Here is a 22,500-nt window from a genome sequence, read left to right as displayed (position 1 = left end):
ATAGCCCTGTAATGTCTAGTTGCAATCGAGGACATGCAGCTCAGAAAGAGAGGGCTGCTTTAAGCCATTGATTTAGTATAAATTGTTAGGGTTTATTTTTGGTGCCCTGTTTGTGAATTATAGCTTGTATTTTTGTTAATTGGCAGATTGAAGTACAGCATCACTTGTGGAAAAGTTAACATATATCCTCATATTTCTGCATTTAAAGGTTGGGGACAGAAGTGGAGAACTAACTGCTAGAATGAACCTCTCTGATCTTCAGATGGTGCTGGGCCTTAGCTACAGTGCTAACAACTCTGTTTTATCCAAATCCCTCAGTACAGAGTTTCCATCAGCTGGTAAGTCAAAACATGGTAGTTATTAATATATGTGCTGTGCCAGTTTTATAAACTCATTTACCTTGTTCATTAAAATATATATATTTTTTTTTTTTTTTGCTGTATCTGGATGTCCTTCAAGGATGCATCTGCAGTCATAACAAATGGGTTGTCCTGTCGTCAGGCAGCCCTTCGGTCGGCCGGATTCCAAAGTCTGGGTCTGGCCTCGGCTGGTGTCGCACTTCACCCGACGTCATCTCTGCTGGTCTTCGGGTATAAAGGCATCAGCCGACGCCATTTTCCTCAGTCTTTCTTGCCGTGGCGCCAAGCAGAAGCTGTTCGCAAGTGCCGGTCGGTCAGATCCAGAGATTACTACTACCGAATACTACTTCAAGACTTCTAAAAGCTAAGTACCCGTTGGGGACTCTTTCTTGCCTCAGCCGATGTCAGAAAAAGTAAATAACTGTTTAACTTGTGGGAAACAAATACCTCATAAAGATTTCCACTCTTACTGCTTACCTTGTTTAGGCCCAGACCACGACGTAGCAGCCTGTTTAGCCTGTGCTTCCTTCAACCGACGAACGCTTAGGCGTCGGTCGGAGTTCGCTGAACAGTTTTTCGGCTCAGATTTTGCGTACATTATGCCGTCGGATCCTCCAACGTCTCAAATTGTTAAAAAACGCAAAGAAAAAGACCGACACTCGCGGTCCACGGTTTCGGCCGAAACCACGGTTAAGCAAACCGCGAGTGTCTCTGTTTCGGCCGAAACCGAGCAAACGGGTCAATCTTCAGCCGAATCCATGACTACTTCCGAGGCCCCTGCTACCCTAGTTGAATCGGCCTCTGAAGTTTTGCCTACTACTGTGGTTCCTTTAGAATTATCGGACACCATCCCTTTGGATGTCTCTACCCCAGCACGTGGTGCTGCTAGGCCACCTGCAGCCATGTCTATTAAGGTCTTTGCCAGGGCTAAAGCAGCCAAAACTACTAAATCAGTGCCTGTTAAGCCCCCCTCTCACAGGCCCAGTTCCAGTTCTCAAATGCTTACTCTGGCAGAGGATCTCATCTCTTTAATAAGGGGATCCCGATCTCACCCAGACAGGGCCTCTCGGCCTCCTGAAAAGAGACCTAGGGCAGAGCCCCCAGAACCAATGTCCTCAGATGATTCTTCTAATGACTCAGACATTACAGACCAACCAGAGGCTCCTTTGTCTACTTATGAAGATTCCGATGCTGAGGAATCTATTCCATCTGCCTCTCCACCAGAGGAATTTTCCTTTGGAGAAACATTGCATGCCATGAGAGAGCATTTCCAATGGCAGGGACAAGATTTCTCAGATTCAAGAAAAAGGCTTAGGACCTTTCTACACTTACCGCAACATAGGCCCTTAGCTATACCTCCAGTTCTTCCTGTTGTGGATGATGCATTTAATGATGTTTGCACTGCTCCTGATACTTTACCTCCAGCCCCTGCCAAACCCGATAGGTTTTACAGGGTACCGGACACTCATCACCACCTATACAAGGCCCCACTCGCAGATCCTGAGACTATCTCCCAGGGGCCTAAGGCAGTAGCTTCGACCTCAGCAAAAAACCCTCTCCCTTCTGAAAGGGAATCCAGGTCCTTAGAGAGATGGGGTAAGAAAGTTTACACCTCAGCTAGAGCTTTGAACTGTCAGTTTCATATGATCCAATACCAAGAGTTTATGCTTGATCAGTTAACTAAGAAACTGTCCTCTGATGATCCTTTAGATAAGAAATATGTTCTAGAAATGGTGAATAACATTCAGCAGGTTAGTAACCATTCTTTAAAATGTGGCTATGATGCACTGGAGGCTTCATTTAGATCAGCCATGACTGGCACAGTTATAAGAAGGCATGCATGGTTGAAAGAACAGGTCTTGCCGGATCATGTTAAAGCAAAGCTGTTAGATGCTCCTATGGATAAGGCCAGTCTATTTGGTTCTCCTGCCCAGCAAGTAATGAAGAAAATGGAAGAGAAGGCAAAATCTGTACAAACAGTTAAAGATTTCTTACAGGTTCAGCCCCCAATGTTTAGCAGGAACTGGCCTTCCAAAAATTGGTCCTTTCCAGACTCCTCTAAATCTCAGAGAGGCAGGAATAGACGTTCCAGAGGCAGAAATCAATCCAGAGGAGGTGCCTACAGAGGACGCCAGTGGCAAGGCAACAACCACCGAGGCACAGACACAACCACTGCCACTGCAACAGGACAATCACAGTGACTTGGCTCTGACACCGCCTACCAGGTAACAGATAGCAGCACCCTTAGGCGGAAAGTTAGCCTTATTTTCAAAAAATTGGCACTATATCACAAAAGACAAGTGGATTTTGCAGACTATAGACCAAGGCTACAGGTTTCATTTCCACACCTTACCAGTAAAAAGAGGAATGCCAAACCTACCTCCAAATCAGAAAACAGAAGCTCTAAAACAGATAGCTCAATTAACAGAAATGAGAGCTGTGGAAAGAGTACCATCAACAGAGCAGGGCAAAGGATTCTACTCCAGACTGTTCCTAGTACCAAGAAAAGAGAAAAGTTGGAGACTTATTCTCGACCTGTCCGCCTTAAACACATTCATCATTGTTCCAAAATTCAAAATGCTGACCTTGCAGCAACTTCTTCCCATGCTGGGCAAGGAGTGTTGGCTGGTAACTCTAGATCTTAAGGAGGCATACCTGCACGTCCCCATACGACCAAATTGCAGAAGATACCTCAGATTTCTTGCAGGATCAGAGCATTATCAATTCTCAGCATTGCCCTTTGGCTTATCTACTGCGCCCAGAGTATTCACAAAATGCCTGGCATCAGTAATCGCTCATTGCAGGCTACAGGGAATCCAAATTTATCCTTACCTGGACGACTGCCTGATACAAGCGGACAACAAAAGCAAGTTGACAAAAGACTTACAAAGAGTCATTTGCTTACTACAAGCCCTGGGATACACAAGTCAATTTAAAAAAATCAAGACTAATACCATCCCAAACAAGAACGTTCTTGGGTGCAGAATTGGACACAGTAAAGCAGATGGCATTCCTAACTGCAGAAAAACAAGAACAACTCCCTCTTTACTTCTTGGCATTAACAAAGCAGAACAAACTAACAGCAAGGAAAGTACTGCAGGCCTTGGGCTTCATGGCATCATGCATAATCCTGGTCCCCCATGCCAGACTGCATATGAGAAAACTTCAGTGGTACCTAAAGAATTTATGGTCTCAACACAGGCACAGCTTAGAAACCGAAATTCCACTAATCCCATGCCTGAAACAAGAGTTCCTATGGTGGGCTCAAGCATGCCAGTCAAACCCAGGCTTGCCCTTCCAAAACTTACAAGCAAGCCAAACCATCACAACGGACGCCTCAGACCTAGGTTGGGGGGCCCACATGCTGGACAAATGCATACAAGGATTATGGACCCCAGATCAACTGCACCTACACATAAATCAAAAAGAAATGCTGGCAGTAAAATTAGCAATCCAGAATTTCAGACCATTCCTCAAAGAAGGCCATTTGATGATAAGGACAGACAACACCACAGTCATGTGGTACATCAACAAACAGGGAGGCACGCATTCATACCCCCTATGCAGAATGACTCTGGACCTATGGAATATGGCTCTGAGCTACAACATTCAGTTACAGGCAATATTTGTACCGGGGAAAGAAAACATCCTAGCAGACATGTTAAGCAGAACAACTTCGGATGCTCACGAATGGATGCTACACCCGGACTTCTTCAAGGCCATCACACAGAAATGGGGAATGCCACAAATAGACCTATTCGCATCCCCACTCAATCACCAGCTCAAGAAATTCTGCACAAGGACATACCACCCACTTGCATGGAAGGTGGACTCTCTATCCTTCAGTTGGAAAGGCCTGACAGCATATGCATTCCCACCTCTTCCCTTGATGCACAAGGTACTACTGAAAATCAAAGAGGAGTGTCCAAGGATAATTCTGATAGCTCCAAATTGGCCAAGACAACACTGGTATCCATTGCTGAGGAGCATGTCTCGGAACAGAGCGTGGACACTACCCCTGATGCCTTTGATGTTAACTCAGAACAACTACAACATCATGCATCCAAATCTGCAAACTCTACAACTAACTGCCTGGAACATTACATAACAGCAACTAACCCACATTTATCCCAAAGGGTTAAGGACATTATCCTGGAGGCCCGCAGACCTTCGACTAGAAGGAACTATGCAGGGAAATGGAAAAGGTTTGTCATTTGGAGCACTGAAAGAGGAAAAGATGTGTCAAAGGTAGATATTGCCAACATCCTGGAGTATTTGGCAGAGCTTCTCCATACAGGCCTGTCCTATTCCTCCATCAAGATACATGCATCAGCTATTTCTGCAGAATACAGCTTCGATCCCCCTGTCTTCTCACATCCTCTACTCAGGCAGTTCCTCAGAGGAATCAAGAATGTAAAACCTCCTAGGAAACCACCATTACCAGCATGGGACTTTAACTTTGTGCTAGAAAACTGACACTCCCTCCATTCGAACCAGCAGCAACAGCAGATCTTCAACACCTATCCTGGAAAACTGCTTTCCTACTGGCAATTACCTCAGCAAGAAGGGTTTCGGAACTACAGGCCTTAATGGCAGTACAACCCTTCCTAATCTTCCATCAAGATAGAGTATCCATGAGAACTAATCCTACATTTATGCCTAAGGTGGTATCCAGAGTGTCTCTAAACCAGGCAATCCACCTACCTACCTTCTTTCCCAATCCACAGAACAGGGGGGAAAGACTGCTGCATACCTTGGATGTACATAGACAGTTACGCTACTACCTGGACAGAACCAAGGGCAATAGAAAAACTGACCAGCTTCTAGTAGCCTATGCAACAGGAAGGGAAGGAAAAGCAATCTCCAAACAGACAATCTCCAAGTGGATAGGAAATTGCATAAGATTCTGTTACTCCTACCATGGAAAGCCAATTCCACAGAACATAAGACCTCACTCTACAAGGGCTACAGCCACTACCACAGCTTTCTTACGAGGAGTGGCTACCAAGGACATTATTGAGGCGGCTACTTGGACCTCCGTGCATACATTTGCCAAGCATTATAACTTACCTCTATACTCTAGATCCCAAGCAGGGTTTGCCACTGCTGTACTGCAAGGGATCCTAACTACACCATAATTCTATTTCCTCCTCCCCTAGTTTGGCTATGGTATTCTACCCATTTGTTATGACTGCAGATGCATCCTTGAAGGACATAGTACAGTTTTGTACCTACCATAAATGTAGATGTCCGAACAGGATAGCATCTGCAGTCAGGATTACCCACCCTCCTTCCCCTCTGTGGTACTCCTAGGGTATTTACCCTCCTAATAGCTAGCTGGGGGGGGATCTCTTATGGTGTATTTGTTTGTATATATGTACATACATGCTTATTTTTTGTGTTTGCCTTCTACCTTTTTGGAAACATTGGCATTCATCCAAAATTTAGCTCTCCAAGAGGGCAACTGGCATCTGGGGCAAGAAACACTGAGGAAAATGGCATCGGCTGATGCCTTTATACCCGAAGACCAGCAGAGATGACGTCGGGTGAAGTGCGACACCAGCCGAGGCCAGACCCAGACTTTGGAATCCGGCCGACCGAAGGGCTGCCTGACGACAGGACAACCCATTTGTTATGACTGCAGATGCAATCCTGTTCGGACATCTACATTTATGGTAGGTACAAAACTGTACTTTTTCTTATCTGACTTGCATTTTTGCATATCTTAATGTAACATCCAGATAATAACCCACTGAACTGCCACCAAGTAATGTGATGTACCATACTATCCTGGGTCAATAACTAAGGGACTTTAGTCCTCACTACTGACTCCAGTGTGAGACTCACTTAAACAGGAGTAATATTTCGCATTTTCTCCTAAGAACACAACAGGAGCACACTCTATAGCTTGGGACTGGACTGTATACTTCTGTCCACCCCTATTATAACTCCTTATTATACACTTTAGAGCAATTTGTCCCAGTTTAAGACCTCTGATATACTCGCACTTAAATTAAATCTCACACATCCAAACACTTCTGGGAAAGCCTGAGATAGATTTCCAGCTGTGTCCCTTCCCCAAAATAATACAGTAGTGCTGCCACCAATCAGTGTGTCTTCATGCCCTTTTAAAGGGGTGTCCAATTATGAAAATTAGATATTAAAACAAATGATAGCAAATGACCTAAGCAGCCAGGCTTTCATGGTGGCCTGGGAAGTTATCAAGGCAAAAATAAGCACTCTCAACTCACAAAAGAAAAACGCTGATTGCTCAGCCACAATTTAAGTTAATAAAAAAATATTTAATATTGAGCAAAATTATTAAAAATGTAGAACAGTGATTCCCAATAAACAAACAGAGCTCAGTCACCAGGAGAATGAAATCAGTACTGAGGGATAGAAAATCAACATTTAGAGAAACTCTAACTAATCTTGCTGACTACAACAGAGTAAAGGCAGGCTTCTAGTTCTTGTTGAATCCTTTTTGGGTATCCACTGCACAGTACATTTGTCACTGGCTGTTAACTGACAGCAGCTGACTTAACTGTCTTCAGCAGGCCCTTTTATAGACTAGCCTATCACAACTAATCCGGTTCTAATTTTCATTTCATATTTTGAAAATCAACCAACATCTTTTTCTAAAAGTTCCTTCCTGTCTTCAGTTTCTGACCGTAACACATAGCAACTGTCAACATTCCAATGACGTGATTTGCAGATCAGCTGAATCTTTGACAGTTTGCTTTTAGAATCTTTCTTCACAAACATGCACAGTTACAAAAGTAAAAGAAATGTTCAAGTCTTTAAAACATTCTATACAGATTATAAATCAACGTGTACGAAATTTACAATATCATGCTGGCATATAATACACAAGATAATCTGAAATTATGTACAAAAACTCATCCAGACATGCTAGCACAAATAACAGTGTCTAATATCTTCACGTTTCTCCCCCCCTATAACTCGAGCACAGTTTTCAAGTGACCTTTGAAAAATGACACGTGAGAAAAATGGGTCTGTCTGTGAATGTCAACCCAGTCCTCATCTGGGCATTCCATTTGCATTGGCAATTATTAACCCCACTGCAGCGCTTTTATCATTCTGAGGAAACTTGGCTGAGCACAGCCCCCACCCCACACTCTGAAGCATCCACTTGCACATCAAACTCTTCACTATAACCTGGGTTGGCCAACACAGGGGGTCCTCCCTAATTTTCCCTACGTTTATGGAATGCCTATTTGCAATCTGTGGTCCTCACTACCTTATCCAGTTTATTTTTCCTAGTTGGGTCAGTAAGGGCTGGAGCCATTGCACCACAACTGGGCACAATTTTTTTTACAGTACCTCACTGTCCCTAGAAATGCTCTTGCTTGCTTTAACAGGACCTGGCCACACTTGAATAGCTTCCACTTTGACAGGTTCTGTCCTAATCTTACCACTCCCCCCTCTTTGTCATAATTTAATGACCTCTGCCATGCCCACCTGACGCTTAGTAGGTTTAATGGTTAGTCCTGCCTTTTTAAACAGGTCTGCATATGCTAAATGTTTAACCCCACAATGCTTCCAAAAACAAGTCAACAGGTCTGATATGAAGTCGGCACCTTGGTCAGTCAAGATCCCCCTTGGAAAACCTACCTGTTGAAGATTTCTAGCAAAGCATTTGCCACTTTTTCTACATCAATATCACCTGCCAAAGGAATATTAGATACCATAGCTAGAAGTCGTAGATTGTAGGCTCTAGGCTGTAACCATCTGCAGTACTACCCCACCTTCCAGCCCTCCCTTAGGAGTCCACTTTCTATACAGCAAATCTTCCTTCTCTGCTTCAGTATCACCTGCACAAGGAATATTAGGGGCTATAGCTAGAACTGGCAGAGATGGTAGGCTCTAGGCTCTACCAGCTGCCATTCTACTTCACCTTCTAGCCCACTTCCAGGAGTCCACCCTTTTTACAACAAATCTTTGTTACTGTATACAGACTCTCTCTCTTCCTCGAGCCTCGTGTGCTTCCTTAGCCATCTCCCTCAAGCTTTGTAATATAGTAAGTTGAGCCTATCTCATCTCTACATTTGTGACTCTCCCAAGCTCCCCTTCCACTGGAAGCCAAGTAACTTCAGACAGCTGTACCTCACTGTCACTCTGAGTACCATCACTCACCTCTGTCCTTGCAGTCACTGTGTCCTAGGGAACATTAGTACCTACTAGTACCTGTGGCTCACTTTCAGACATACTGCTACAGGATATCTCCTTCTCTGAAACAGGCACCATACTAGTCCCGGTTTCAGGTATGAGATCTGTCTGGGTCTCCCCCAGCCTACCAGACATACATGTCTGCCTCCAAGCCTGATTGTGTGTCACTGTATGCACACCATTCACTGCATCATCACAGTCATTCCCTGTCAGGAAATCTGCAGGAATATCCTCAAACACACCTGTGTGCTTGCTTCCTCTTCCACCCTCCTAGTCAAGATGAACCCTTGCCAGAGGTAATTGGAATGGGTTGTCTCCCAGAGCTCTGACTGAAGTGGACTGTCCAATAAAGTACTGCTCTTCTCCAACCACTGCAGGCCTCACAACGGTTGTATCAGAAGCTGTCTCTGTCTTAACAGTAACCTGTTTGCCAACTACTAAAATAGGATATAAATTTTAGTGATAGATTGACACCCATGTTATTTCCAAACAACTTACCACTGGCAGTTTATCATCACCACTTGCTGGCTCCCTCACCTTGCCTCGATGGTCATTTGACTGCTATGTGGCCCTTCTCGTTGCACTTGAAACATGTAATCCCTAACAGTGTACTTGGACTAGTAGCTTACCCTGTTACTGGTGTGCTCTGTTGGAGTTGTTTAGACTGCCCCCATGGGTTCCCCTATGTCCATGTGCAGCATTGGATATCCCTCTGTTCTGTATTGGTGCTCTTCTTGCTAAGTAGAGAACCCCTTTTCTCCCCAACTCCTTCACACGAGTTACACTCTGCTAACCAGATTATCATGTCATCAGGCAAAGTACTCAGGACTTGTTCCCTCACCACAAGGTCTGCCAGTCCCACAAACGTGGTGACCTGACAGCCACTCATCCATCTAAGTAAGTACTTAAATCAGCAATATAATCACATACTGTTTCATTTGCCTTGTGTCTGTGCTCATGAAACATTTTCTTATTAGCTTCACGTGGTAGTTTAAAACAATCTTACAAGACAGCTCTTTTAAAAACATAGACTGAATTATGTTAGTTAGTTATTTATTTTATTTAACATTTGTTTACCGGGAAAGTCTGACTTGGAATGAGCCACTTTTCAGCAGAGGCACTGGGAGAAATGTTCCAGATGCATGTCGTTGTAATGTGAGAAGAAACTGGAGCACCAGGAGGAGACCCACACAAACGCAGGGAGGGCATGCATACATTAGACAATTTTGACATGGCCTTGAACAGCTTTACCATGGAGTAAAGGAGTCAGGAGCAGAACCCAGAACTCACGTCAACATCATACGGTCTACATACTCCCTCAAATATGTGAATCAAATATATCGGACATCCCCATCCCTGTATTGAGGAAAAAGCTTACTGCCCTTTACAGATTCTGGGGTCTGTTTTTTCCCTTCCCCATTACCTCCATGACCCTCTCGAAGGGTAAAAAGCTCCTCTTCATGCTTTCTGTTATTTTTCTCAGTTTCTAAACATTTGGCCTCCAGTTCATATGGACGCTGTTTATCTTCAGCCTCCAGTTCATATTGGCACTGCTTCTCCGTTTCCTCAGCCTCCAGTTCCAGTCTCCTTAACTCCTGACAGATTCTCAGGTCCTCCGAAGAAAAGGTACACTGTCCTGTCTTGGCAGGCTGCATGTCCCCAATACCAAATTGGATTGCCTGTGAAGGTTTGGTCTGAGCTGAAGCTGCAACTATGGCTGAAATCATTGCTTTCTTAGGTTGCAATGCTGCAGTCCTCTGGCTTCATTCTCCTTGGCTAACTGGTTCTTTGTTAGCTTACTATAGTCTTCTGCTGACATCTTTTCCTGCTATCCCTGACTAACTGCAAATAAATAAAACTGGTGAACTGAGATTCTCTATGTTTATTTTGTGGATGTCGAGAATGCACACCTTTATGACAGCTACCCACAGGCTACTGAAGTCCAATTAAAAATCCCACACCACTGGCAACAATTAATGTGACATCCAGATAACATCCCACTGAACTGCTACCAAATAATGTGATGTCTTACTATCCTGGGTCAGTAACTAAGGAGGTTCATTCCTCACTACTGATCCCAATGTGAGTCTGTCACTGAAACAGGAGAAATATTTCACTATTTTCCCCAAGACCACAATAGGAACATGCTCTGTAGGCTAGGGCTGGACTATATACTTCTGTCTACCCCTAATGTAACTCCTTATTATACACTTCAGAGAAGTGTATCTCAGTTTAAGACCTCTGATATATTCACACTTAAATAAATTAAATCTCACGCATCCAAGCACTTCTGGGAAAGCCTGACCCAGATTTCTAGCTTTCCCCCTTTTTGTGTAGTATGCGGGTGATGGGTGTTTGTGCAAGTGTGACTGTGATGTCTGAAAAGCCATCTGGATTTAAAAGATGCTCCTCGTGCGGTCAGAAAATGCCCCATTCTAACTCGCATGAGGAGTGTGCCTGTTGCCTAGGACAGCCTTACCTGGAGGTTGAATGTGACATTTGTGCCGGATTCAACCCCAGGGTTCTCCTGGAGCACAAGAACAAGCTCCTGCTTAAAGGGCTTACTGAAGTGGGCCTCTGGTCTCGGGTTGCCCTTCCAAGTCTCCCTCTGATCCCAAAAGGAAGTCTTCTTCCTCCAGGGATTCTCCTGCCAAAAAGCAGAGTCTCTCACATTGCAGTTCACCTGATCAGAGTCCAGCCTCTTTGGCTTCGGATCCAGGCTGTTCTGTTTCTAGAGCCTCAGCTCTAGAACCTTGGACCCTCAGAGGCCCTCTGATCTGATCCGACATACACAGCCTTCGGATCCACCTACAGTATCAACTGCTCCTTCAGATACACCCAGGCCTTCGGATCTGATGGTTTTGTCAGATCCGATCGTTATCAAGATTTCCCTGTCCAGGTCCAGAAGCTCTGATCCGAGAAGCACAAGTCTGTCTCCCTCCCGAGACCACAGGCATCGGGACATTCCTCCATCTCTTCCAGATCCACCAGGAGCTTGCTTCCCTCAGACATGGATAGGATGATGAGGAGCTTTCTCAAAGCCCAAATCGAGTTGAGCTTGTAGCCAAACCCTGCTGAGTTGCCAAGGGGATCCTCTCCATCCACGGGACTCTTCTCTCGTCATCCGACCCATCTGGGTTTGTACCCTCAGGATCAGAGAATTCCCTGTGAGAGGCCGGCAGTGTCTGGCACATCTTTCCTTCCCACACTGTCAGGGTCCGTGACAGGCTTGGTTCCATTCCCTTGGAAATGACTGTTGCTTACCAGGGTGTGGGGTCAACCCTTAAGTTTCCAGAGAGTTCCCTCCCTCTGGGAGGCTCCGCACTTGACAACTTGGGGTTGATATCGTCTGGAGACAGTGCTGCGTCGTGGTCCCCCCTTCCATCATGAGTGTCTGCCATTATTGGGTGGAGGGGGGTTTCAGCCAGTCCATCGGCCTTCCGGGCGGTAGAGAGGACCTCCTCCGGCTGCGCAGCTACCTCTCCTTCAGTTCTGTGTCCTTCGCAGCCCCTCTCCACGTTGGGTGGCAAGACCTCATCATCCTTCCAGGGTTAGCCTTCCCATGAGTGCCTTCAGATGGGCATTACCCCCCTCTTCCGAGTCCTCTCCAGACCCCCACCATGGTGGAACCTCCTCGGAAGAGGACTTGCAAGAGGAGGCACTTGGGACTTCCCTAGAAAGCCCCTCATTGAGGAAACAGATTTTGAGGAATGAGATGGGTCCCCCAGCCGTCTGTCTCAGGAAATGTCCTTTGGGGACTTCCCCGAGATCCTAAAGCAAAGAGGTGATTGGTCTCCCACCAGCCTGTCTTCAGAAGAATCTGTGTTTTTTGAAGGCCTTCGGAATGGGTCCATCTTCTACTTGGGGGTGTCTCCCCCTACTGATGAGCTAGTACAAATAATTACTGACAGGAGGCGTGGAAGGAGACAGACACAGTGTAACCAGTTCCCAAGAAGACTGACAGATTTCTAAGTCTCCCCAAGGATAAGGCCTTTTGGAGCAAGGGCATACCCGTTAATATTTTTGTAGTGGCCTCAGCTACCAAGAAGGAGCTCGCTGATCAGAGTTCCACAGTCCATCCCCCAAACAGGGAGTCTTTGGCAGTTGACCATTTTGGAAAGTGCATGTTTGCTTCAGCTACATTCGGACTGCGAGCAACCAACTACATGGTGCACTTTTTGCAGCTGCAAAGGATTTGGTATCGAAGCTCTCCACTTCCCTTTCTGAGTTGCTGCCTCCAGAGAGTCTCAAATTGGTCTCTTCGAAGCTCTCCACTCTAACTTCCCTGGGTAATGCTTTAATGAGGCTGATCTCCAGTGCGGTGGAGGCCACCGCTGAAGTGGCGGGCACAGGTATTGCATCAGGCAGCATACCTGACTTCACCTTTCTGACTTTGCGGAACCCTTTAAGGTATCCATCACTAACGCCCCTTTTGATGGGTCAACTTTGTTTGGTCCTTCCTTCAAAGAGACTTTAACCCACAGTGAGCAGGAAGGAAAGACGCTGTCTGCGGTGGAGATCAAGTTCTCTACACCCAAAGATCCTTTTCCAAAAATCAGAGGGATAGTAAGAAACTTGGTTCCATAGGTCTCCATCTTCCTTCCAGGATGCTCTTCAGGAATACTCTTCATCTGGCCGGGGCAGGGGATTTGACAGCAGATGCCGCCCCAGAGGCAGAGGGGGTCAACAGAACCAGGGCACCTGGGAACCCTTCTCGGAGAAGCCCCTCAGTGCTCAAGAAGCAATGCCAGCTGTCCTGCCCTGGAGGCAGTCAGGGGTCCACTCTCCCTCCACCCACTAGCCTAGACAAGTAGCACGTCAAATTGGTGGGTGCTAAAGATCATTTCCAGGGGTTACATCATCCCCTTTTTTCAGCCCCCTCCAGTTCAAATTTCACTCCTGGAAGTTCCACTCCACCAGAGGGAGTTGGCCCTTTTGGACAACAAGGGTCAGGAACTTACTTGCATCTTTTTGGTGCCCAAGAAAACCGGGGACCTGCATCCCATTTTGGACCTCGGCAAACTAAACCTGTCGGTCAAGAAGTCCAAGTTTCGGATGATCACTGTTCAGTCTATTCTGCCTCTTCTGCTCAAAGACGACTGGATGTGCTCGGTAGATCTCAAGGATGCATAATATCATCAAAATTGACAGACACTCCAAGAGATACCTGTGCTTTTGGCTAGGGGCCAACCACTGTCACTTCAGAACCCTGCCGTTTGGATTCACTACAGCCCCCCAGGTGTTTACCAAATGCATGGCAATGGTGACAGTTCATCTCTGGCTGCAAAGTTTCCAGGTCTTCCCATACCTGGAGGATTGGCTCCTCACAGCCCCCACTTTGCATCAACTCTCTACGGCCACAGATGATACTCTGTCTCTTTCAGAATCTAGGTATCACCGTCAACCTGCCCAAATCCTATCTTTCCCCATGTCAGAACCTGGAATCTGGGGGTCCTTCTGGAAACGGTGTCAGAGACTGCAGCACTTCCCCTACACAGAGTTCAGATCATTCGGGACCAGATCCATCAGTTGCTAGATCTGGATCATCCCTCAGTCCACTTGATCTTGCAAGCACTAGGTTCGATGGCGGCGGCAGTCCAGTTAGTACCTCTCACCAGATATGATATATGAGGGTTCTGCAATGGACCCTGTCAGGTACAGTGATCACCTCAGTTTCACCCTATGTCCATGACCATCAGGATTTCTCAGGTGTGCAGACGTCATCTTGCTTGGTGCCTGCAAGTTCAGAATCTGATAGTAAGCAGACCCTTCTGACTTCCCCAACCTGAGGCCACTGTGACAATGGACGCCCCCTATTGGGGTGGGGGGCATTTTCAGGGAAGGACGGTTAAAAGCACATTGGTCCCCCTTGGAGACCAAGTTGCACATAAATGTCCTGGAGATCAGAGCAGTCCTTCTAACATGGCAAGCCTTCCAGGACTGTCTCCCTCTCGGGACTGTAGCAATTCAAGCAGACAACATGGCGGTGGTCTGGTACATCAGCAAGCAGGGGGGAACACAGTCTTATCCACTGTGCAGAGAGGCCATGAGAATGTGGGCATGAGAATGTGGGAATGGGCAATGTTTCCCAGGTGTTTTCTTCTTGCAGTGCACATTCCCGGCAGTTCCAACGTGTTAGCGACAAAATGGGCAGATCTATCCTGAGTACTCACAAGTGGTTCCTGAATCCGTCAGTGGCAAGTCAGATATTCGACCATTGGGGGTCTCCCTTGCTGTGATCTTTTTGCCTCCCTGGACAACCACAAATGCAGCATCTACTTCTCCTCTGATCCCCCAATGGGGGAGTCACCCAGGGAAGCTGTGGCTCACAATGCCCATCGGGTCTTCTATATGCTTACTCCCCAACTTCCCTCATCCCCAAAATCTTACAGAAGCCTGTCACCTGAAGACTCGTCTTATCCTCATTGCCCCCTTTTGACCTTGTCAGGTGTGGTTTTGCCCCCTTTTGACCTTGTCAGGTGTGGTTTTCCCTCCTTTGGTCTCATCTGAAATATCTGCCCTGGATATTAGATCCCATTCCAGATCTCATTTCCCATCCTTGGGGGCTTCCTCTTCCCAACCTCCAGTATCTTCGTCTGACCGCATGTTTCCGCCTGTTCCAGTGATCCTTTCCCAGTCCAGGCTTCCCTCTTCAGTTAAGAGTATTATTTTTGCCTCTCAAAAACTTGTCTACCTTTTAGAAAGAGATTTTCTGTTTGGGCTAAACAGCGCAATCTAGATCCCTTTTCAGACCCTATTCTTGACATGTTGTACTTGGCCTCTCTTTTTCACCAAGGGGCCAGATGTTCTTCATGTTTCACTGTTGCAGTCATCACATTTGGTTTATCCCTGCCAGCGTAGCCCTTGGCCGGCCCGAATACCAGAGGCTTAGTATTTCTGCATCTTGTTGCTCTCGGTTCAGGACTGACGTCAGGTTGTCAGTAGTAAGGCAGCCGACGCCATTACATCAGTCTTTCTTGCTGAGGAGCCTGAAGCAGAAGCAGTTTGCACGAGTGCTGGTTGGCCGCTACCTGAGTTTCGTCATCTGAATTGAAGCTGAAGTCTTCTAAAGCGAAGTACCTCATTGGGGGTCCTTTTTTCTTGCTCTAAACTATGTCAGAAAAAATTAACTATTGTCTCGCCTGTGGAAAGAAAATACCACACCGAGACCTTCATTCTTCTGCATCACTTGCTTAGGCCCAGACCATGACATCCCTCCCTGTCGTTTTTGTGCTTTGTTCAACGGAAGAACTATATGTCAGGCCCTTATTGTAGCTAGATATTTTCACTCAGTCCTCGAATTCCGATATGGCTTGGGTAAGCCATCTGACAGCAGATCTTCTGAAAAAACATAAGGATAAAGACAGAGACAGACCGTACAGGTCCAAACCCACCGACCACACTTCCGTTAAGCTAGTTGTCAGTTCTCCCGTCCTTGGTGAGGTGCTTTCGCAGCCCCTGATGCCCACTTTTGTGGATTCGTAGGCCGCTGCTGAGATCCTTTCACAGTCTGGTATGCTGCAAAACTCTTCTTCGACTAAGGAACCTGCGGTTGTCTGTACCTTGGATGGGTCTGGAGCCGCTGAGCAGGCACCGGCCTCTGAGGAAGTACTTCACACTACCGATTCTCAACACAAACAGACAACTTATTTCGTGTCTACCGTTCTTTCAAAAACTGCCGAGTTTCTAAGACCCAGGATATGAACCACGCCCAAGAAACCGACAACCCAATCTCAGACACCTGCTTCCTTGCCTCAGTCTCAAATGCTTAAAATGGCAGAAGACATTATAGTGCTGATCAGGGGAAGGCAAACTGCCCCTTCCAAAAGAAAGAGATCTGTCCCCAGTAGTAGCTTTGTCTGAACAGGATTCTGATGACTCTGATGCATCTGAATATGAAGACATGCAACCCCTCTCTGCTTATGACGATTCTGATGCAGAGGAATCCATTCCTTCAGCCTCTTCAACCAAGGATTTTTCCTTTGGGGGGGAACCCTTCATACTTTAATGGAACATTCCAAATGGGAATGTCAGGACTACCCTCAGTCTAAAAAGAGACTAAGAGAATTTTTAGCCCTACCACAGCACAGACCCCTAGCCATTCCCCCCATCTTGGATGTTGTGGATGATGTTTTCCTGGAATCCAGTTTGACTCCTGACACCCTCCCTCCTGCACCCAGCAAACCTGGCAGGTATTATAGAGAGTCCCTGACTCTCACAAATGGATCGCCCATTGCATTCATTTCTGCTACAAGCACCATAGGAAACCTACCCCACAGTAGATAAGATCACATTCCACCAGGGCTGCATCTACCTCTATGGCATTTCTCTGAAGAGTCCCTACCAGGGATGTCCTGGAAGCTGCTACATGGAGCTCTGTACATACCTTCAACAAGCTTTACCACCTGCTTATCTTTTCTAAATCCAGAGCTGGATTTGCCACAGCAGTCATGCTGGGCTTAATAGCTGGCCCTAATGCTCTTTAACTACCTCCTCCCTTCCTCAGCTTTGGGAATCATCCCAAATGTGATGACTGGAAAAGTGAAACACGAAGAACATAGTACAGTTGTGTACACTTAGCATAAATGTAGATGTTCGAGTGTATTCACTGTTGCAGTCCTGGTTACCCTCGCTCCAACCCCCTGACTTCTCTTGGATCTACCTTTCCTTCTTGTTTGGTATATATATTTTTTCATGTGTATTTGCTTTTTGATGGGGGTGTACCATACCATATAATTGCTTCCTATTGTGAGGGCACCTGACATCTGGGGCAAGAAAAACTGATGTAATGGCATCAGCTGCACATTTTATACCCCTGACTACCTGACGTCATGGAAGAAGCAACAGCATCCGATGCAGAACTACGAAGACTCTGGTATTCAGGCCAGCTGAGGGCTACCTACAGGCAGATAACCCAAATGTGCTGACTGCAACAGTGAATACACTTGAACATCTACATTTATGGTAAGTGCACACAACTGTACTTTGCATTTACTCCCCTTTCTTAAAATACGTACGTACGTGCATGTGCGTGTGTGTGTGCGTGCATATGTGTGTGATGCTGAGAGAGAGAGAGAGAGAGAAGTAGGTATGAATAAGCTGGCAATAAACTCTTGCATAACTAGATGAACTGCCAACTGGCTCACAGGATGCATGAGATCAAAATAGGGGAGGCTACTTCTAGAAAGGAGACCAGTCAGCAATAGAGTCCCACAGGATTCGATGCTGAGATTTTTCCTGTTTGACATCTACTTCTCTGAAGTAAAAGCCAATACCAAAGGGCTTTGGCTGACTACATTTGAGATGACTGCGAGCTAGGAGGAGTTATTGAATCCCCAAATAACTTAACCTTCATGTAGGAAGGTTTGTCCCAAACAGTAACTGATGCCAGAATCATGAATTGAAAATACATTATCATATTCTTTGGAAGGTCGTCTACCCCAGGGAACTACCAAACAAACAGTAGCCTCCTGAAAGTTGACTCAGTTGTTTGGCATTTGGGACCTTGTGTGGACAGTGATCTGTCTTTCAACCAGCATGTATCATAACGTAGTCTTTCTATATTGCACAGCTTATGAGCAAATTTATTGTGACTACATCTTGAGATGTTATTGCCCCCCTTTACAAAGCCCTCATTAGGTCAGTCATTTTGTATAATGCCCACTTTGTCATGTGTCTGTCCAAACGTGCAACAACTGGAATACCCACAGAGTACAAGTCCTAAACAGTAGGTCTTGCATGGACCACCTCAAAGCCTTATTATAATTGGTATGCTACAGACTGCTAAGAGGTGACCTGTGTCTGGCATACAAGGCATCCTCCAACCCAGTACATCACTTACTGAACATCAGCAAGTCAAATAGCATCAGAAATATTCAGTCCAGGTATCTAAACAGAATGTACCCCAGGATTTCCCCTTGTGACAGTAATGGGTAGAGTCAGTTCCAAAATGCTGCTTCCCTTACATAGGTCCCCTCCAGTTATCTATGGTATGATCACAGTTATTCTCACTATGATTACTGTACAGTCATCAGCCATGGGATGGGGAAGACCAATCAGGAAATGTTAATTCATGTACCAAAAGGGAAACTGACTAAGCTTAAAATGTCCTCCAGGTACACCTATGTTGAGGAAATAACTGTTTTTAAAAAATTGCCCTTTTTAGATCACAAAGTGCCCCTCTCACCCACCGACCCCCTCCCCTCAGCCTTCAACGGCTTCCGGCGGCTAGGTGTTTTACCTACAGTTGCACCTCCACTTTCATTTTAATTGACAAGTGCTGTTCATATTGCTAATTCAACTACCAGTACAGCCTTTTCTGTTTTCACAGCTAATCCTTCAGAGGCTGAACACTTTGTGTGAAAGTATCCTTTTTAAATTTAAACCGTGGAAAGGAAAAAAAAAACTTTGTGCTGCTGATTTGATGAAATCCTGATGCTCAAGACAAAAGTACTCACCAAGCAGAGTTTGTTTCTCAGACAGAAACTACAAGCTTTTAATGTATTTATTATGCATGTGTGCGTTTATACACACACGCGCGCACACAAACACACACACACACACACACACACACACACATGTATATTTTAGATTCTAAAACAACAAGGAGGAAGTCCACAGAGAAAAGCTAAATAGGCAAAAACAGCAAAAAAGACCGAGGCAGTTCAGTGTCCTTTCTGTGTGATACCTTAGGCCGCATTTGAGGAAGGCCTTTAAGAAACTTAAGTGTTCCAATTCATGTCTTTTGGCTACCAACTGACTTATAAGTCTTTATTGATTTTTGATTATTGCACACAGGAAGCCTTTTCCTCTGTTGAAACATGGTTATCCGATGCCCAATTAATACTCAACCCAAACAAAACTAAACTACTCATCTTCCAACCCACCAAACAAACTCAAAACAACTCTCACTTTAGCATCACAGCAAAAGACAACACCACTATATACCCAACTGAACACACCAAATTGCTAGGAGTGGAAATAGACAATAAACTAAAATTTGACATTCACATATCCATGACCATAAAAAAAGTCCACAAAAAACTAGGAGCATTATACAGAAATAAACAATTTCTCACCAAAGCAGCAAAGATTTCAGTAGCAAATTCCCACCTTATCTCCACCCTACTTTATGCCTCTCCAGTATATACCAACCTAAGGCAGTGTGATCTAAACAAGCTAGAGACCTGCTACAACAAAATCGCAAAATTCGCCACAGGGGCATCCTACCGTAGTCACCACTGTCTCTCACTTGCTGAACTGGGCTGGCTTGAACTCCCTCACCTCCTTCAGTGGTATCAACTCTCACTCACCCACAAACTAGTAAACCATCCACTAAATGTCCCATCCCTCCAGAATCTACTCCAAACCTATCGCACCACCAGACCACTAAGATCCAGCAACAAAAACCACTTGCAGATCACTAAAGCCAGTAACTCTGCTGGTGAAGCACTATTCTCTTGTGCCATAGCCAAATTATGGAACTCACTCCCACCCACAATTACCTCCGTACCATCATGCACCAACTTCAAAACTTTATTAAAAGCGCACCTAAAAACATGCTGGCTATGCCCTTGCAACTCCCACTCTAATATCATCCACCCCATCCAACTACTACCTTTATTTCACCTCCTCTAACTACCTTGATTATAGCAAGCTCAGATGCTCATAAGCCTAGTACTTATTATACAGCAGGAACTTCTCATTGTTACATTTGTTAATGCCTGTTATGTACTTCACAGATGAAGATTCTAGTCTACTGAGGTACTATGTTCTTCATCTGTAAATATGTTGTAAGTAATTTCTATGTTAAATTGTTAATCACTATGTAATCCAATGTGACTACTGTCTGTTTATTTTACTGCGGAGCTCTTCTCCCCGGGCCTCCGCTGAAAATGGACCCACGTCCAGTCGAGCACTCCCAGTCAACAAATTTAAATAAATAAATAAATAAAATAAATAAAATTGATGCATTCAGAACAGGAAAGTAACCAAGTTTAGCTATAGACTTGATAAGTTTTGCCCTTTTAATGGGCTCCGCAGTACAGCACAAGTGGATAGTTTTGGCTGTCTCTGAAAGAACTTGGCTTATAAAAAGCTTGCCCTCAGTAATAGTAGTGGTACCTGCAATATTTCCCAAATAATAACCAAAGCAGTGAGGAATAAGGTCACACAGAAGACACATTGACAAAAAAAAAGACCCAGACAAACTTGAATTCCCACTGTGTAATACCTTAAACTTGTTTTGAAGGATGCCCATGATAAATATACAGATGATGCACTGAGGGCTTACAGCTGTTCCATTTTATTTATGTTTATTTATTGGCATTTGTTTACTGGGAGAATCCACTGGACTAGGGTAACCCATTTTCAGTGGAGGGCTGTGGAGAAAAAGCTCCAACAGAGAAAGAGGTACAAATTACATATAGTTCCAAGTAAATCACCATAAATGAGTACAAATTATTTGGTTGTGAATTATACCACATAATTACATGCCACATGATAAAACAAGAAAGAACCTACAGAAAATAATATACAATTTCAGAGTTAACATAGGGATTCAAACAAGGTTTTTGCCAAGACATGAAAGGGAAGGTTTGAAGAAAGAATAAAGAGAAATATGAGGAAGGAGCCAGTGTTGCACAGAGCAAGCACTCAGAAACAAAGGAATATGACATTATGTTCACAGGGTGGCAGAAAAGAGCATAGTGCATGTAGGAAAGGGGAAGGAAGAAAAGAGAAGTAGGAGAGAAAGAGGGAGGTAGAGATGGATTTGAGAAAGCTAATGACAGTGAATAGAGAGGGGGGGATAGAGAGGGAGGTAAGGAGGAAGACTGGGGAGGGAGAGTTACTTTAGTTAGAGAAGAGAAAGATAATAAAGGCAGTAGGTCTATATTAGATAACCGAAAGTTATCTTATGCGAACGCTGACATGAGCGAAAATGCCGGGAATTGAAAGGGTGTTTGTGGGGTCATGTGAGGAGTGGGATATTTGCCCTTTCCTCACTGCAGTGCGATCTCGGAGTTGGAATATATAATTAGCGGGGGGCACAGCCCCCACAATACCAAGTTTGATTACCAGCATTTACGCTCATGTGAGCATTTGCTAAAGATATCTTTCGGTTATCTAATATAGACCCAAAGGCAATGTATGGGGAGAGGAGAGTGGGAAGTAAGGAAGAAGGAGGAGGAGGAGGATGGAATGGTTATTTAGAGAAGTAGAGAGAAGTGGGGAAGGAAGGAGGTAAGGGAAGAGGAGAAGTTATGTTCCAGAGTTCTGTGGGTAGAGTTATGTAATGCCAGGTTGCATAATACAACAATTACATAACCACTTGGAGAGAAGGTAGTTATGTTGAGCAGTTTTAAAGTTGGTAGGGCATTGCTGTAGCTGGATAGAGGGAGTAGGTTATTCCAGATCTTGGTAACAGGAGTACAAGAATTTACCTGCTGAAAGTTTGGGTTTATAAGTTTGGAGAAGGAATTGGTGTTCAGATCATAGACTTTTAACTGGGTTGTATAGGGAGAGAAGGGAACTGAGAGCAGGGCAGTCATGGGGCATGTAGATCAGTTTGTGTGATAGTGAGCTATAGGAGTAGCTGATAGTGTGGGAGTTCTAACCATTGTAATTCTTTTAGGGCTATATGGTGGTGTGTAGAGTGGCAGCTATTAGCGAATTTAGCATTTTTGATATAGCATGATTCTAGTTTTGAGACCAGAGAAGATTGTAGGTTGGTTAGGATGGGAGGACCGTAAGTTAGAGATGGCAAAAGATAAAAAAGAGCTAGAGTTCGTTGGATGGGGGTGGGGGTGGGGGGTGGGGGTGGGGGCACTTGTTATGCCTGTAGAGAAGCCCAAGTTTTTGTGAATTTTGTTGGTTATTTTGAATGCGAAGATGGAATTTGAGGCTATCATCAATTATTACTCCCAGCAGTTTGGTATGGGTCACTAACTCG

At 45.1% G+C, this 22,500-nt stretch overlaps 1 protein-coding gene across 3 annotated transcripts in view; it reads left to right on the top strand.

Moving 5' to 3' along the window:
• GPSM2 (G protein signaling modulator 2) overlaps window positions 1-22,500 on the top strand; it is a 1,691,855-nt gene that overhangs the window by 1,014,468 nt on the left and 654,887 nt on the right. For all 3 annotated transcript variants that reach the window (XM_044086064.1, XM_044086062.1, XM_044086063.1), the window contains one exon: window positions 209-338. In XM_044086064.1, the coding sequence (XP_043941999.1) occupies window positions 209-338 (130 nt within the window). The remainder of the gene's footprint in view (window positions 1-208; window positions 339-22,500) is intronic.

Source organism: Protopterus annectens, chromosome 10.part0, assembly GCF_019279795.1.
Source record: "Protopterus annectens isolate FY-2018-M chromosome 10.part0, PAN1.0, whole genome shotgun sequence".
NCBI classification, from domain to species: Eukaryota; Metazoa; Chordata; order Ceratodontiformes; family Protopteridae; genus Protopterus; species Protopterus annectens.
Note: the sequence above shows the minus strand (reverse complement) of the source record. Positions and strands in the feature narration are given on the sequence as shown.